General features: G+C 34.5%; 1 protein-coding gene across 1 annotated transcript; it reads right to left on the reverse strand.

Annotated features, from left to right (window-relative positions):
* Positions 1 to 409: 409 nt before the first annotated feature.
* Positions 410 to 13,681, reverse strand: wdr47b (WD repeat domain 47b). The gene is made up of 14 exons (XM_016244937.1): positions 13,469 to 13,681; positions 12,407 to 12,576; positions 11,874 to 11,957; positions 11,703 to 11,787; positions 9,818 to 10,605; positions 8,491 to 8,602; positions 8,057 to 8,226; positions 6,259 to 6,474; positions 6,011 to 6,178; positions 5,575 to 5,744; positions 3,972 to 4,142; positions 3,760 to 3,891; positions 2,696 to 2,914; positions 410 to 1,269 (listed from the first exon to the last, which is right to left on the reverse strand). Exons 2-14 carry the CDS (start codon positions 12,562 to 12,564, stop codon positions 1,127 to 1,129), a joined length of 2,616 nt encoding a protein of 871 aa, XP_016100423.1. The 5' UTR covers positions 12,565 to 12,576; positions 13,469 to 13,681; the 3' UTR covers positions 410 to 1,126.
* Between the last annotated feature and the right edge of the window lie 1,596 nt (positions 13,682 to 15,277).

Below are 15,277 nucleotides of genomic sequence, written 5' to 3' on the forward strand. Positions count from 1 at the left end.
ATGTGGCACTCATCGCCCCCAAGCGGACAGTGTTGTTATCTACAATTCAACCTTGACTACTGAAACAAATGAATAGCAAAAAATAAATAAAAAATACATATATATATATATAGAGAGAGAGAGAGATAAAACGTATAATGATTGTATATGCATTCATATATATATATATATATACATACACACACATACACATTTATGAAATATAAACAATAAAATAATAATAATGAAAACATTGTTGTAATTTTTATCAAATTAAATGGTACATTTATGTACAGAACATTATAGTGATCATCTCATTACAGATTAGTTTTAGAATGAAAATGTAAAAAAAAAACGTAAATCTTATAGTTTCAAAACTGTTTATTTCCATGTTCAAATAAATTACTAATACATACTTTGTTCATCGGGTGATTGAGAGAGTCCTCTAACTGTCCTCTGCATCAATACAAAAATGTATGTGCAAACGTGATGCATATTATGCATATAAATATATGCATTAGGAAAATGACATCCAAAATAAAAGCATTCCTAAAATGCATGAAACTGTTTCCACAACACTGAGGAGGACGACTTTCACAAAACATTTATCCTCAGTATTTACAGAGTGTTGGTTCATTTACAGTTATTTAAATGAAGACATGAATATTCATGCTGCATAAACAGTCCATAGTGCTGTGCTATACAATGATCTAATGCCTTGAGTTAGCATTTAAACCTATACAAAAGCTCCTATTTACAAGACATACATACAGAGAACATCACCTCAAGGCACAGTTCAGCTCACATTTTCAGGACTGTTTCGTTCAATTGAAATAGCAAAATACAGAAGCAATGCTACGCGTGACATTATTCATGTTTGTAAGTTAAGAAACCTCATTAGTTTTTTTTCTGAATTGCAATACATTTGACAATAAAGCTGTTTCTTCCAGTAGACATGCAATTCCAGATGTAGACATGACTAGAATGAACAGTCGGTTCTTTTGTTTTCTCTTGTGAGTGTACTGGAGTAAAGTTACAAAGAAATACAAACAGACACACACTGACACACACTGACACTCTGATCTGTCCTTCTCAATCTGAGTGCAGGTTGTTTTTCTGTGCTCTTCCACATGGCTTCTGCTGTGGGTTAAGGCTGATACGCCCACAGTGTGACCGTCTTATCGGCTGAGGAGGACAGGAAGGACAGGTCTCTGGTGTGCCACCGGCACTGGATCACTTTATCAGCGTGTTCTGCGACCACAGTGACCGGCAGCGTTTTGGTCAGATCCCCTGGAGATAAACAGGGGAGTTTAATTTGCATAAAATGGCATTTGCTAATTTTACTTCCAGAATGTGACATAAAAAGTATAGTGAGATTTATATTATTATTATTAATAATAATAATTCATTACATTTATATAGCGCTTTTCTAAGCACTCAAAGCGCTTTACATTGTCAGGGGGTATCTCCTCATCCACCACCAGTGTGCAGCATCCACCTGGATGATGCGACGGCAGCCGTAGTGCGCCAGAACGCCCACCACACACACTAGCTTATTGGTGGAGAGGAGACAGACTGATGAAGCCAATCAGTAGATATGGGGATTGTTAGGAGGCCATAATGATCAGAGGCCAATGGGCAAATTTGGCCAGGATGCTGAGGTCACACCTCTACTCTTTTCGAAAGACATCCTGGGATTTTTAATGACCACAGAGAGTCAGGACCTCGGTTTAACGTCTCATCCGAAGGACGGTGGTTGTTGACAGTATAGTGTCCCCTTATTATTATTATTATTATTATTATTATTATTATTATTATTATTATTATTATTATTATTATTATTATTATTATTATTATTATTATTATTATTATTATTATTATATATATATATATATTTTTTTTTATTATTATTATTATTATTATTATACTAACTGTTATTACTATGACTACTACTACTACTACTACTATTATTATTATTATTATTATAAATCCCACTGCACTAAAAATAAAAATAAAAATTGTTGTTCAATAATATACAATTATATACAATAATAATATATATTTAATTGTTTTAATATTGCAATTAATAAAAATAATGATAATACAATTAAAAACGTAAACAAAAATATGAAATGGCATTCATAAGCCAGGCATTATTTCTGTAATATGACGAAAGAACAGTGGGATTTAATTTGATAATAATAATAATAATTATTATTATTAAAAGAGCTCACATTATTTATTTATTGAATTGTTTTTTAATTTGAATATAGTTATTATTATTATCCTTATTATTGTTATTAAAAAAAGCATTATAAGCATTAGAATTTTAACACTATATCAATTATTAATATATATAATAATAATAATTATTATTATTTTATTATTATTATAAAATAATAATAAAATTCAACGTTAATTCAGTTAAAAGAACTGACTTTCATTTTTTTCAATTGTGTAATAATAATTAATAATCAAATATAATAATCATAATTAATAATAATAGTAATAATTAAAAAAGTCCAAAACCAATTTACTGAAAAAAGCTGATATGAAATGGCATTCACAAGCTATATTACATCTATAATGTGACAATTTTGAGTGAAAATATAATTTTTTATTAATGCTTGATTAGATCAGTGGACTTATGATAGGTGGTTGGAGAGAGGGCTGACAAATAAGAAATAATGATGACATTATTTGTGGCGTGACCTACCTTGAAGGTCAGCGATCATGACTTTGTTGTCGTAGGAGCCGGTGAGCAGGTAGTGAGCAGCAGGAGAGAAGCGCACAGAACGCACGTCGCTGGTGTGCTGCTGATACGCCTGGACGCTTCGACCTCCTCTGATGTCATAAAGCATGCAGCGACAGTCCTCCAATCCGGTGGCCATGAGCCGCCCACTGGGATCCACTGCCACCGAGGCCACAGCACTTCCTGTCACATGACACAATAATCTACAGTATATGATCCATACATCTGCGCAAAGACAGATTCAATAACAAAATACATGGACGGCATTCGATTATTATTGTTAGTGTTGTTATATTGCATTTATTTATTCGCATTGGTCTTTGTCACGTATATTGGTATATTGTATTTAGTAGTTTTAATACTAATCATTGTTAGTATTATTATAATCATAGTATTTTATTATTAGTAATAATGGTTGCTATTATTATCACCATATAATATAGTTATATTAATATAATAATAATAATAATAAATATTATAATTACTGTTGTTGTTAGTTAGTTGCTATTTTATTATCATATAAAAAAATTATGTTTTATTATTATATTTTTTTTTTTGCATTGTCACTGAATTGATTTTGAACTTTAATATTCTGTAAAACTAAGATTAATAGTATTCTGATTATTATTTTATTATTTTGTTGTTATTATTTTTTACATTGGTTTTTGTAACTGAACTGGTTTTTAAGTTTAATATAGTTTAATAATTCTAAAATTAATATGAATACAATTATAATTATTATTCTTGTAGTCAATATTGTAATATTTTTATCAAATACTGTATTATTTTTATTAAACAGTATTACATTTCAAAATTAATTAAGTGAAAAGAACTGACATTTTATTTGCATCAGTTCTTTTCAATGAATCGGTCAAAATAATTTACAAAATGATCTGAATTATTAATTGACAAATCACTCTGAATATGGTTTGAACGATCTCTAGAAATTGTTATCCCATAAATCCCAAACAGCTAAGAAGGTAAAAAAAAAATAAAGCCTTGTAAAGGAGCAGAGAGGAAACACACACCTGTTCCATGCTGGGCCGTCCCAACCACCTTCACACAGCTGGGCACACGCAGGTCCCAAAACCTCACTGTCTTATCCTGAGAGCCGGAGGCGATCATCCACCCGCCCCACGTGTACAGAGACAGGATGTGTCCTGCAACGGCATGTCAGATCATACAACACAACATGACATCCTGTTCATGCATGAAGAGGATGGTGTGTGTGTGTGTGTACCTGTGTGTCCACTGAGTGCGTGCAGCCCCTGTCCTCTCTGGCAGTCAGTGGTGTAGATGTAACAGTCTCCAGCCCCAGCACTGATCAGGATGGCCCCTCCGCTCTCAGGACCCTCCATAAACGCCAGGTCTCTGATGGTGCCGTCATGCATGCTGAACTCTAGATCTGGACCTGCAGTCCACACACACACACACATCTGGTTCACTATCCTTGTGGGGACTCTCCATAGGCATAATGTTTCTTCTACTGTACAAACCGTATATTCTATCGTCCTACACCTAAACCTACCCCCCACAGAAAACCCCTGCATTTTTACATTCTCAAAAACTCATTCTGTATGATTTATGAGCTTGTTTCCCCATGAGTTTGAGTCCCCATGAGTCGGTGTGTATTCAGGTTTAAGTCCCCACCAGGATAGAAAAATGTGTACACACACACACACACACGTGTTATGATTTATATATTTCATTAAGTGCAATTAATAAAATTCTAAAAATGTAAATATGTAAGATATAAAGTCCCACACTTGAAATAAAATGTATAGATTATAATAATTTCATTAATTTAATATATAATGTATTTATATTTATATATTATTTAATTATATTAATTTAATATATATTTAAATTATATATATATATATATATATATATATATATAAATAAATAAATAAATAAATGTTAAAATGTTATTTACATCGGTTGTAGTCACTGAATTGGTTTTGAATTTTAATACTGTTTAATAATACTAATATTGTTATTTACATATTCCATTAACTGCAATAAAAACAGATGAAAAGGCAACTACAAGATAGTTTAAATTATGAAATTCACAGATTAAGATATAAAGCCAGAGACTTTAAAAAAAGTGTGTAAACATTTATAATACATTATTATTAGATTCAATATATTTAATTAATATTATAATTTAAATTAATACTTTTATTCCGAGAGGACGCATTAAATTGATTAAAAGTGACAGTAAAGACATTTAAATGCTTTAGAAAAGATTTCTGTTTCAAATGAATGCTTCCATTGATCAAAGAATCCTGAAAACAAATGTATAAAATAATAAATTGTATAATATTTCTTATTGGCTAATAATAAGCAATGATTCTTGAGCTGCAAATCAGCATATTAGAATGATTTCTGAAGGATCACGTGACACTGAAAATTTAGCTTTGCATCACTGTTTTAAATTGTAATAATATTTTACAATATTACTGTTTATACTGTATTTTTTTATCATATAAATGCAGCACTGGTGAGCAGAAGAGACTTCTTTCAAAAATCTTATCTCAACTCAAACCTTAACATGGTAGTGTATATTTACTGTATACTGTACAGTTATTGCTATACAATTTATAGTCTATTTCTCACATAATAAAACAGTACTTCACATTTCAACATATTTCATTTCCATTATTTGGCAGTTAGCAGTGACATAAAGAATAATGTACAGTTATTAACAGAAAATAAAGCCTTTACTTATCTTCATAGGTCACAATTACTTTCAGAGCACTTTAAGATTCGTGTTAGAAAATACTGTGTATTTACACTACACAAGATACATTTGATCTGACATTATTTTAAAGGCACGTTACCTGTTGCGTTGCAGGTGTCCGCATTGAAAGGAAGAACTTTGACATACTTGTCATTGGAGCCCGTGGCGAGAAGCTGCCCGCAGGGACTCCAGGCCACACAGTAAATAGAGCCTTTATGGTGCTTAATGCGCTTGAAACAGATGTCAGGCTGCTTTACTGGACCTTGAGCACTAGACAGGAAGAACAGAGGACGCTTTGATATTTTGAAGAATGTTCACGTTTCGGACAGTTTTGGGTCCCATTGTACTTTTCTGTCCATACTATGGAAGTCAATGAGACTTGAAATCGTTTGGTTTCCAACATTCTTCAAAATATCTTCTTTCATGTTCCACAGAAGATAGAAAGTCATACAGGTTTGGAACGACATGAGGGTGAGGAAATCATGACAGAAATGTCATTTTTGGGTGAACTATGCTTTTAAATGCTGAGAGCACACCTGGTTTTGAGGGATTGTGGGTAAGTGCAGACACGCAGTGTTTTGGAGTTGGAGCCGATTGCGTAGAGGGTCCCGGACGGGTGGAAGGCGACCGCGCGCACAGCCTGTGTGTCCTCCAGCGTCTGTACTGCAACGAATTGGGATTTGGGATTCTCATCCTGAAACACACTGTCATGATATCTCAGCATTAGAAGCAGCTCACAGACCAGAGTTATTTCATCTTCATAGGGTTGAAAGCTTTGAGAAACCTCTGGTTGACCAGCACTGGGGACTCATCCAGAGACGGGACGCCTTGGCCTCCTCCCTTCTGAGGGGTGCTGCTGATCAGCGCAGTCTTGTTCTGCCCTGAGCCGGTCTCTGGGGTCTGTTTACCGGCTCCGCTCTCTGCCGTACCATTACACTGCTGGGCCAAAGCCTGGACGTCTTCTATTCCCACGTTCAGTTCCTCCAGTTTCTGAATGGACCTACACAAACAAATGATCAAGGAAACTTCAGGGTGCTGAAAGTTTATTTAATGCTGATTTTTATAAAATCTATTGACAGCTAAGCAGCTTTCAAAATTGTGAAAATAAATGCTAATTTTACATAATACTTTCTGTAAAATTCACAATCTAAAAATAAGTATAATAAAATATAGTAATAAAATAATAATAATTATTAAACATAAAAAATACAATAATAAAAATATATATTGTATAATAAATTGTTTAAAAATACAAAATACAAAACACAGTATGTATTAATATATTTATTCTAATGTATAAAATATGCAAAATATTAAATTGTATTTAATCAATGATTATTCAAATTAATTAATAAATGGCATAATAGACATACTACAATTTAATAATGGCAAAAAAATTGCTGAAACACAATGTACAACAAAACTGTACAATATAATACTGTAAATATAATATTATAAATTGCTGATAATCTCAAAATGGCCAAATATGATGAGATTAATGTCTATCACTAGTATACATTTTATATAAATATATATTATATTATATAGGCAATATAATTATAACTATATTTAATTAATAATGACATGAATAATGGCAAAATATACATATATAAGACTATTTTACAATATATAGCAAATAAGTTGCAGAAAAGCAATGTACATAAAAATATTGTGAATGACTTTTTTCAAAATGGCAAACTAGTAATATATAGTATACTGATAATTTTATATAACTGTACCTACAGTGTGTCAAAATATTGAACTATTAGATTCTATTTTAATATTTAATATTTATATTTTTATATATTTACTACTAATCACAGAACCAGCTTTACTGACAAGATGCACATGAAAATCGCATTCGATTATTTGCACAGCCCTATATTGAACTACTCGATTCTATTTTAATGACAAATTAAAATAATATAATTTACAAATTATATTAAATAAATTGGATTTTTATGATTTAATGAGATTATAGTATAAGAATTGTATAATTTACATAATTTACAAATTATATAAATGATATATTATAAATTTTATTTGATTTATTGAGAGCAAATAAGCCGTTCACAAACTTGCTGAAAACACAAAAATGCTGATTGTCTCAAAATTGGCATATATTTCACCATTTGTGACCCGTGATATTTTGTAAATTTCCTACTGTAAATGTATTAAAACTTAATTTTTGATTAGCAATATGCATTGCTAAGAACTTCATTTGGACAACTTTAAAGGTGATTTTCTGATTTCTGAAAAATTTACCCTTATGACTGGTTTTGTGGTCCAGGGTCACATGAAATCATACTGAATATAATGTAATATAATACAGTAGAATAGAATAGAATAGGAGCACATGCTATTTCTGTGACCCCCTTTCTGAAATGAATGGCACACATCAATAAAAAATGAAACAAATGAGTGTTAGTGGTAAGCAAGTTCAGTCCAAGAGGCATTTACAGCACTTACAATCTCATCATCTTGACATCAGAACCCACATAATCAATCAACAACACTGCGCTTCCAACACATCTGAATGCCTCTGGGGCACTTTAGAGGTAAACGGGTCGTCTGGATCTGACCTGTTCAGGAATTTCTGTGTGAGACTGTGCGGCGCTGCATCTGTAGGCTGATCTGGTGGATGAACTCCACCCTCCAGCAGCATCTGATGGTACAGCTGCCTCTGCTGCTGCTTCTGCTCGAGATGCTGCTGCACACGCAACCGCTGACGCTGGAACTCCTGAAGCTGCTCCTGCACACACACCACAACAAAATCCACCACTGACTTCCATAGCATGGAAAAAAATATATTATTAAAAGTCAATGGCTACCATCAACTTTTTGGTTACCAACATTCTTCAAAATATCTTCTTTTGTGTTCAACAGAAGAAAGAAACTCACACAGGTTTGGAACGACATGAGGGTGACAAAATGTCATTTTTGGGTGAACTTTCCCTTTAAGGTCCTGGGCATGTCATCTAAATGTTGCTTGTTTACAAGGGCACTATAGTATTACCTCTGATTTGTCAGCTGAACATGTGGCTCCACCATCTCTGCCAGGAGTCAGTGGAGGACGCAGTGAGTTCACTCCTCCTGAGCCGTTTATCCTCTCGTCCTGCGCTTGTGCTCTGGAGGAACAGGACAACACCAGCCAACAAAAATGAGCAAGATAACATCTTAATATCTGTGGATACACAGATAGTAAAATTCAGGCTCATGCGATAAGCTCATTTTATGTAGCGTTCAATAACTGCTAAATAGCTAGCATTGAAATTCTATCCTATTTTTTTCGAAATACGTTGAAAATAAAACACAGGTATGAAAGATGAACTTTAAATGAGCGTTAGATGACGGCAAAAGTCATCTAAATGTAAAAATAGAAAATAGTAAAAATGTAATGAACAATTAAATATACAATATACAGGTTGGTAAGATTTTGGAATGTTTTTGTAAGAAGTTGCTTATGCTCACCAAGGCTGTATTTATTTGATCCAATACACAGTAAAAACAGTAATATTGTGTAAAAATTATTTTTATAATAATTTTCCATTTAAATATATTTTAAAACGTAATTTATTCCTGTGATGTAAAGCTGAATTTTCAACTTCAATGAACAGAAAGTTCAAAAGAACGTTTAAGTAGAAATTTTTGTAACATTGCAAATGTCTTTACTGTCACATTTGTTCAATTTAATGAATCCATGCTGAATAAAAGTATTATTTCATTTAAAAAAAAATTACTGAACTCAAACCTTTAAACAGTAGCGTAATAAAAAAAACAATAATATTATCTCTAACTTTTGATAAAAATTGCACATTAATATTATGACTTCTTATGCCACTTCTTATCTAGTATTCAACAAAAATTCTCTAAAATATATTGACTGTCATAGAAGTTTGTTTTGGACTTAAGTAGTAAAGCTGCCAGGGTTAATTTCGGTGGATCTAACCGGATTAAAAGTGTTCAGCTTGACTACCATGTGCTCACAGTGACACCTTCTAACACAGAAACCAGTTCTGAGAAACTAGATTTTACTACAGTATGTCATACTTTATGGTGAAATGTGCAGTTTTGCTTATGACTTATTTTTATGGCTCAAGGAACACAAGAAGATATCTTGAAAAACATTTTTGAACTGTTTTGATCCATACAATGGAAGTCAACGGGGTCCAAAACAACAACATTGATTGGACCCCATTGACTTTCACTGTACTGACAAAAAATACACAGAGAGATTTTCAAAATATCTTCTTTTGTGCTCCACAGAAAGTCATACTGGTTTGAATCAACATCAGAATGATTAAATGATAACCAAATTGTCATTTTTGGGTGAACTCTCGCACCTGTCAGGCGAATCACTGAAGACGCTGCTCTCCAGTGGGTTTTTGCTTCCATTTCCTCCTGAAGGATACGCAAAGTTGGCGAAAGACTGTGACATGGCCGTTGCTTTTCCATCACCTTCCATGCTTTTCTTTTCTCTTCCCACCAAGCCATGAGACAGACCGTCCAGAGCAGGATTGAGAGAGCGGGACATGTAAGTATCTGCCGACTGGGGCCGCCGCAGAGGCGATGCTGGGCAGGGCGAGAGTTTGGTGAGCAGAGGTGTGAGAAGAGCCGCGTGACCCGTTCGCACCGGTTTGATCAGCCGGTCTACGTGGATGTTGAGGGTCTTCTGCTCGAACGCACAAGTGAAGACTGATGGCGAGAGGTTTTGCAGCCAAGACAACAAACTCAAGTCCAGTTCCTCGCAACCGTTCCCGCACAGGACGTCGACGGCGAGGAGAACCTCCTCCTCGCTGATTTCTTCTCCAGTGGCTTTGCTCTGGCAGAACTCGACGCAACATTCGTACAGTATTCCCTTGATGAGGAGCTGGAACAGACGGTCACTGCTGGCTTTGAATCCGGCTTCGCTCAGTTTGCGGTCCGCAGGGATGAACTCGGCCACCATGGAGCAGGCTTCCTCAAAGCAATGTACGCGTGCCGTGCTGGGGTTCCAGTCCTTGAATTCGGCGTGGTTGGTGAGGCGCGGGAGCGTGAGGAGCAGACAGAGTTTGCTGTAGTCTTCTTTGGTTGGGCAGAACTCTTCCAGGGAATGAAGTGACTTTACTGCGTCTTGCATGGTCAGCTCCAGCTGCAGGTGGGAAAGAGAGAGGTCATCATGGGATGCTTCATGAATAAAACCTTCTTTCTGACACATTTTGAGTCAAGTTTCATGAGGTTCAATGTGAGATTGCCCAAAATATATTTTTTTAAACTATCTATCTATCTGTCTGTCTGTCTGTCTATCAGTATTAAATGCTATTTTCATGGTAATAATAATAATAATTACATTCTTCCATTACATTGCATAAAAACCATGATTTAATCTAAGTACTAAAGGCAATTTTATGGCAAATAATGATATACAATTAAACCTCCATTTTGCATAAAAGATTAGCATTATGTACTTATTCAAAGGCTATTTTTAAAGGCTATTTTCATGGTACAAATAACAAAAATAATCATAATTCACAATTACACTTCTTCCATTTTGCATAAACAACAAGCATTATTTATTTATTAGTATAAAATGTTAATTTCTTTATTTATACATAGTAATGGATATTTTTAAGGTATGAATAATAATAATAATAAACAATTAAACTTCTTCCATTTTACACAAAAGACAAACATTATTTATGTTATTTATATATCTATCTATCAATCAGTATTAAAGGACATGGCACAAACAATAATAATAATACAAACTCTTGTTGATCATTTTGCATATAAGACTAGCATAGTTTATAATTTTTTTATAAATGTATAAATGTATTTATCTATTAGTATCAAATTGTTATTTATTCAAATTATTACCATTATCATCATAAGAAATGATAAACAAACAAATAAATAATGTTCATCTTTTATGCAAAATGGAATAAGTTTAATTGTAAATATAATAATAATAATAATCTTAACATTTTGCGTGAAAGACAATATTTATTTATTTACAATTCATTTATTTATCAGATTTGATGATGATAATAATAGTAATAATAATTTAAATGAACTAAATTAAATTAAATAATTAAAGGATATTTTCTGGGAAATAATATTACTACTATTCCTACTAATATTAATACAATATACAATTAAACCTATTGCATTTGACATAAAAGACAAGCAAATTGGATATTTTTTAGAATAACATGATGCCGTTTTGCACACACACATACAAACACTCACATTCTCAGGGTCATCTGCTGCAGATATGGCATTGTTTACACACAGAGCTTCCAGAAACCTCTGTTTTAGGATGATATATCGAAACCTGAAAGATAAAAAAAGCCCAAAAGACTGTGACACAAGCAACACATGCTTGAGTGTTGGCAAAAGATTCAAACCTGACTTGTTTACTTCTTTCTGTCAAATTTTTCCAGGCCCTCCAAAGGCTGGATGAACTGCAAAACTTCCTCCCACTGCCCATCTAATATAAGTTGCCTTAGAAAACAAAAACAAAAAAAACAGAGAAGGGCCAAATATGAGTTCACCTACCAAAAAATATTAAACAACATCTTTCATAAGTTCAAATGATGCTACTGCAAGAAATGCAAGTGTACTCCATACTTCAGCACCTGAAAAATACACTTTTTTTCCCTTTTCCACAATTCATTAAGCAGCACAACTATTTCTTAAGGATGGCATAGTTTTGTTCGTAATAGACTAGAGTAAATGCTGCTAAAATGGCCGCTGCAAGTAAATTACTTTTGAATAAAAAAAAAAAACAATGACATTTTTACTGCATTTTGGATCAATTAAATGCTGCTTTGCTTAACATTTCTTTCAAAAAACCTATGCCTTAGTGATTCCGAACTTTTGAACAGTAGCTTATTAGAATCACTAAGAATTCATTAGTTGTTTAGGTTTCAAAGACACAACTTACAACCCACCTCAGGAAGAGCATATCATCTGAATAAAGCCCATTAATGATGCCGCTCTCTTTTTCCAGGGCCAGCATACCGATGTGGAGCTTTCTGGAGTTCAGAAAGTCCAGGATCAGCTTGATTATCTCTGCTTCTTTAATGTTTATGATCTCCTTTGCAGTCATGGTTTCAGATCCCTGAAGGGACAGAGGGACAAGGTTATCTGTAATCGAGGACATCAAGAGCTCTCTGTGTGTGTGTGTGTGTGTGTGTGTGTGTTTGGTTTTGCCTAAATTGTGGGACCCAATATTCCCACAAGGACAATAAATCATCTACATCATATATTAAATTATTGGCGTATTAAACCAAATAAATCATAAATAAATACATTTAATAAAAATGTATTTAAGCATGATAAAGAAATAAATGTATTTTAAATACTAAATACATTTATCATAAATAAATAAAAAAATTATTCTATGGGTTAGAGTCAGTCTGTTGTAATTATTAACTATAGAAAAATAAAAACAACAGTAATCTATGGAATGTCCCCCATTTAGGTAAGCAAATCATTCTGGTTCAGTGCACTATGGCATGCTGCTTAGTAAATCAAGCGACCAGAACTTGTATATTTCATAGACCATATGTTAAATAAGAAACAAAAATAATGCATAAGCATCAAACAATGTAAACCACAATAAATCCATATCACTGACCTCAAGCCCTTTTCAAATGTAGCATCATTTAAATAAATAATGTGATCCAGAGAGAAAATGAAACGTCTTTTAAAATCTTGATTTATTATGCATGCAATTACTGTGACAACTTGTGCCATGCAGTCCTGTCAGCAAAGAGAAGCTTGCATTAGTGCAATGGAGACACTGGGAATTAGGCTGCTGATCTGAACAATTTATTTACTGACTCAGTTCATTGCATGCAACCCTCATATCTGTCATTTTCGCTGACATTCACATGTATAGGCTACACAGCACGCATGTCCTGTCTGGCCCCAAAAGCAACGCAATGAAGCTTTAACTCTCTGCGTGCTTGCAAGACACCGTAATTCGTGCAGCATTTCCAAAAGCTTACCTAAAACAAAGCTTCGGCCAAACCGGTGTTGTTTATTCAGTCTTCTCCTGCGCGGATTAGCGCGAGCTCAGCGTTCAGCCGCCCGAGCGTGAGGTGCGTTTATCCCGACAATGGCTCGGACGTCCCCACCCACCTTCTGCCCGTCTCGCTCTCTCCATCAGCATCAGCAGCAGCAGCAGCAGCAGCAGCAGCAGCGCCGGTTACCGGGGGAGAGACGCGCTGCTGTTTGTGAATCTAAAATATGACACTATGTGGGTCGGAATAAAATGGACAAAGGACATAAATGGACAAAGTATTTGAAAATATTTAACATCTTACAATTATTACACTTAAGAAACAATATTATTTAATTGTAGTGTTCATTTTTATTGTATTTTATTTAGCTAGAAAGCAAAAAAAAAAAAAAAAAAAGACCACTTGATGGCACTATGAAATCACAAGCCTGATCTAAAAGCATGTTTCACCAAGAACTCATCGATGTGTACATTGCTGACCTAATCGGTGAATGCTTTGAGCTGAAAGAGGAACTCATTTGAGATTATTTAGAAAGCCCACGCACGTCTTCAAGATGTCTGTTAAAGATCGTTTCATCTGGAAAGCATCTGCTGTGTACAGACATCCGATAAACGTCTGTAAAAATCAGTTTGACCTATATTAAAGACATTTTCTAAATGTAGGGTGACCACTGCTCTTTTTCCCGGACACGTCTTGGCCAGGATTTATATGTTGCCTACAATATCCAGGTTTTGGCTTTGTTTTCCTGTTTTCATACTTGCTGATGGTAATGTTCAAGAAATAGTTTAACCAATAACATGCAGGCAGGGGCGTAATTTCCACTGGGGACAGGGGAGACATGTCCCCCCCCCCCTACTTTCAAATTCGTTTGTTATGATTTTTTTAACCGCACGCATCATCGCCACGGAGGAGCAGGGCCAAGCAGGGCACAGACGCGTGCATCCGCGTCCAGGAACGTTGCGTGCACACTCTAAAAATAGCTCACTGAAAGTTCTAATGAGCAGGTATCGCGGTTACGGCACAGTCAGCGATGAAACACCAGAAGCAGCAACAGATGACTTTCATGTCATCATGGATGAAAAGAAAGAAAGAAAGAAAGAAAGAAAGGAGATGTGAGTTGGTTGATTCAGTAAATTAGCTCAGGTCAGGATAATCATATTTTCTGTCTACACATGTTAATGTTAGCCTACGTTGACTGAGCTAACGCTAACATACACTGTTGCTAGGTAACAGACTGTTATTAGCTAAATATTTAATGTAGAACAGTGGTTCCCAAACTTGGGAACGTGAGGCGACAGAGGGGGTACGCGAACAACATGCTGATTCAATTATTCATTTATAAATACAGCCACTTGCTTAGTTAAAGGGGTCATATGATGTTGCTAAAAAGAACATTATTTGGTGTAATGAAATGTGTTTATGCGGTTTAAGGTTTAAAAAACACATTATTTTCCACATACTGTACATTATTGTTTCTCCTCTATGCCCCGCCTTTTTGAAACGCGTCGATTTTTACAAAGCTCATCGGTCTGAAAAGCGAGGTGTGCTCTGATTGGCCAGCTATCCAGTGCGTTGTGATTGGCCGAATACCTCAAGCATGAGACGGAAATGTTACGCCCCTCACATACTTTGATGCCCTGTCAGGCCGGAGCACGAGACAAAAACATTAAAACCCATTACAAACGAGGCATTTGTTGCATCCAGTGGGGACATAATTACAGATTATAATGACTTATACTGTCTTTTTACGCGTTGCGTTGCATCGCGCCGCGTAAACATAAAACCATGTCTGCA

Source organism: Sinocyclocheilus grahami, unplaced genomic scaffold, assembly GCF_001515645.1.
Source record: "Sinocyclocheilus grahami isolate Dianchi unplaced genomic scaffold, SAMN03320097.WGS_v1.1 scaffold739.1, whole genome shotgun sequence".
In the NCBI taxonomy this organism is placed as follows: domain Eukaryota; kingdom Metazoa; phylum Chordata; class Actinopteri; order Cypriniformes; family Cyprinidae; genus Sinocyclocheilus; species Sinocyclocheilus grahami.

Bases quoted from the DNA above. Each gene is read 5' to 3' on its own strand.
- wdr47b (XM_016244937.1), bottom strand. From the start codon at position 12,564: ATGACTGCAAAGGAGATCATAAACATTAAAGAAGCAGAGATAATCAAG. The intron at 6,475-8,056 runs GTCAGATCCAGA...TTGTTTGTGTAG, and splicing joins ACACAGAAATTCCTGAACAG to GTCCATTCAGAAACTGGAGG. The intron at 4,143-5,574 runs GTAACGTGCCTT...TGTGGACTGCAG, and splicing joins GGACACCTGCAACGCAACAG to GTCCAGATCTAGAGTTCAGC.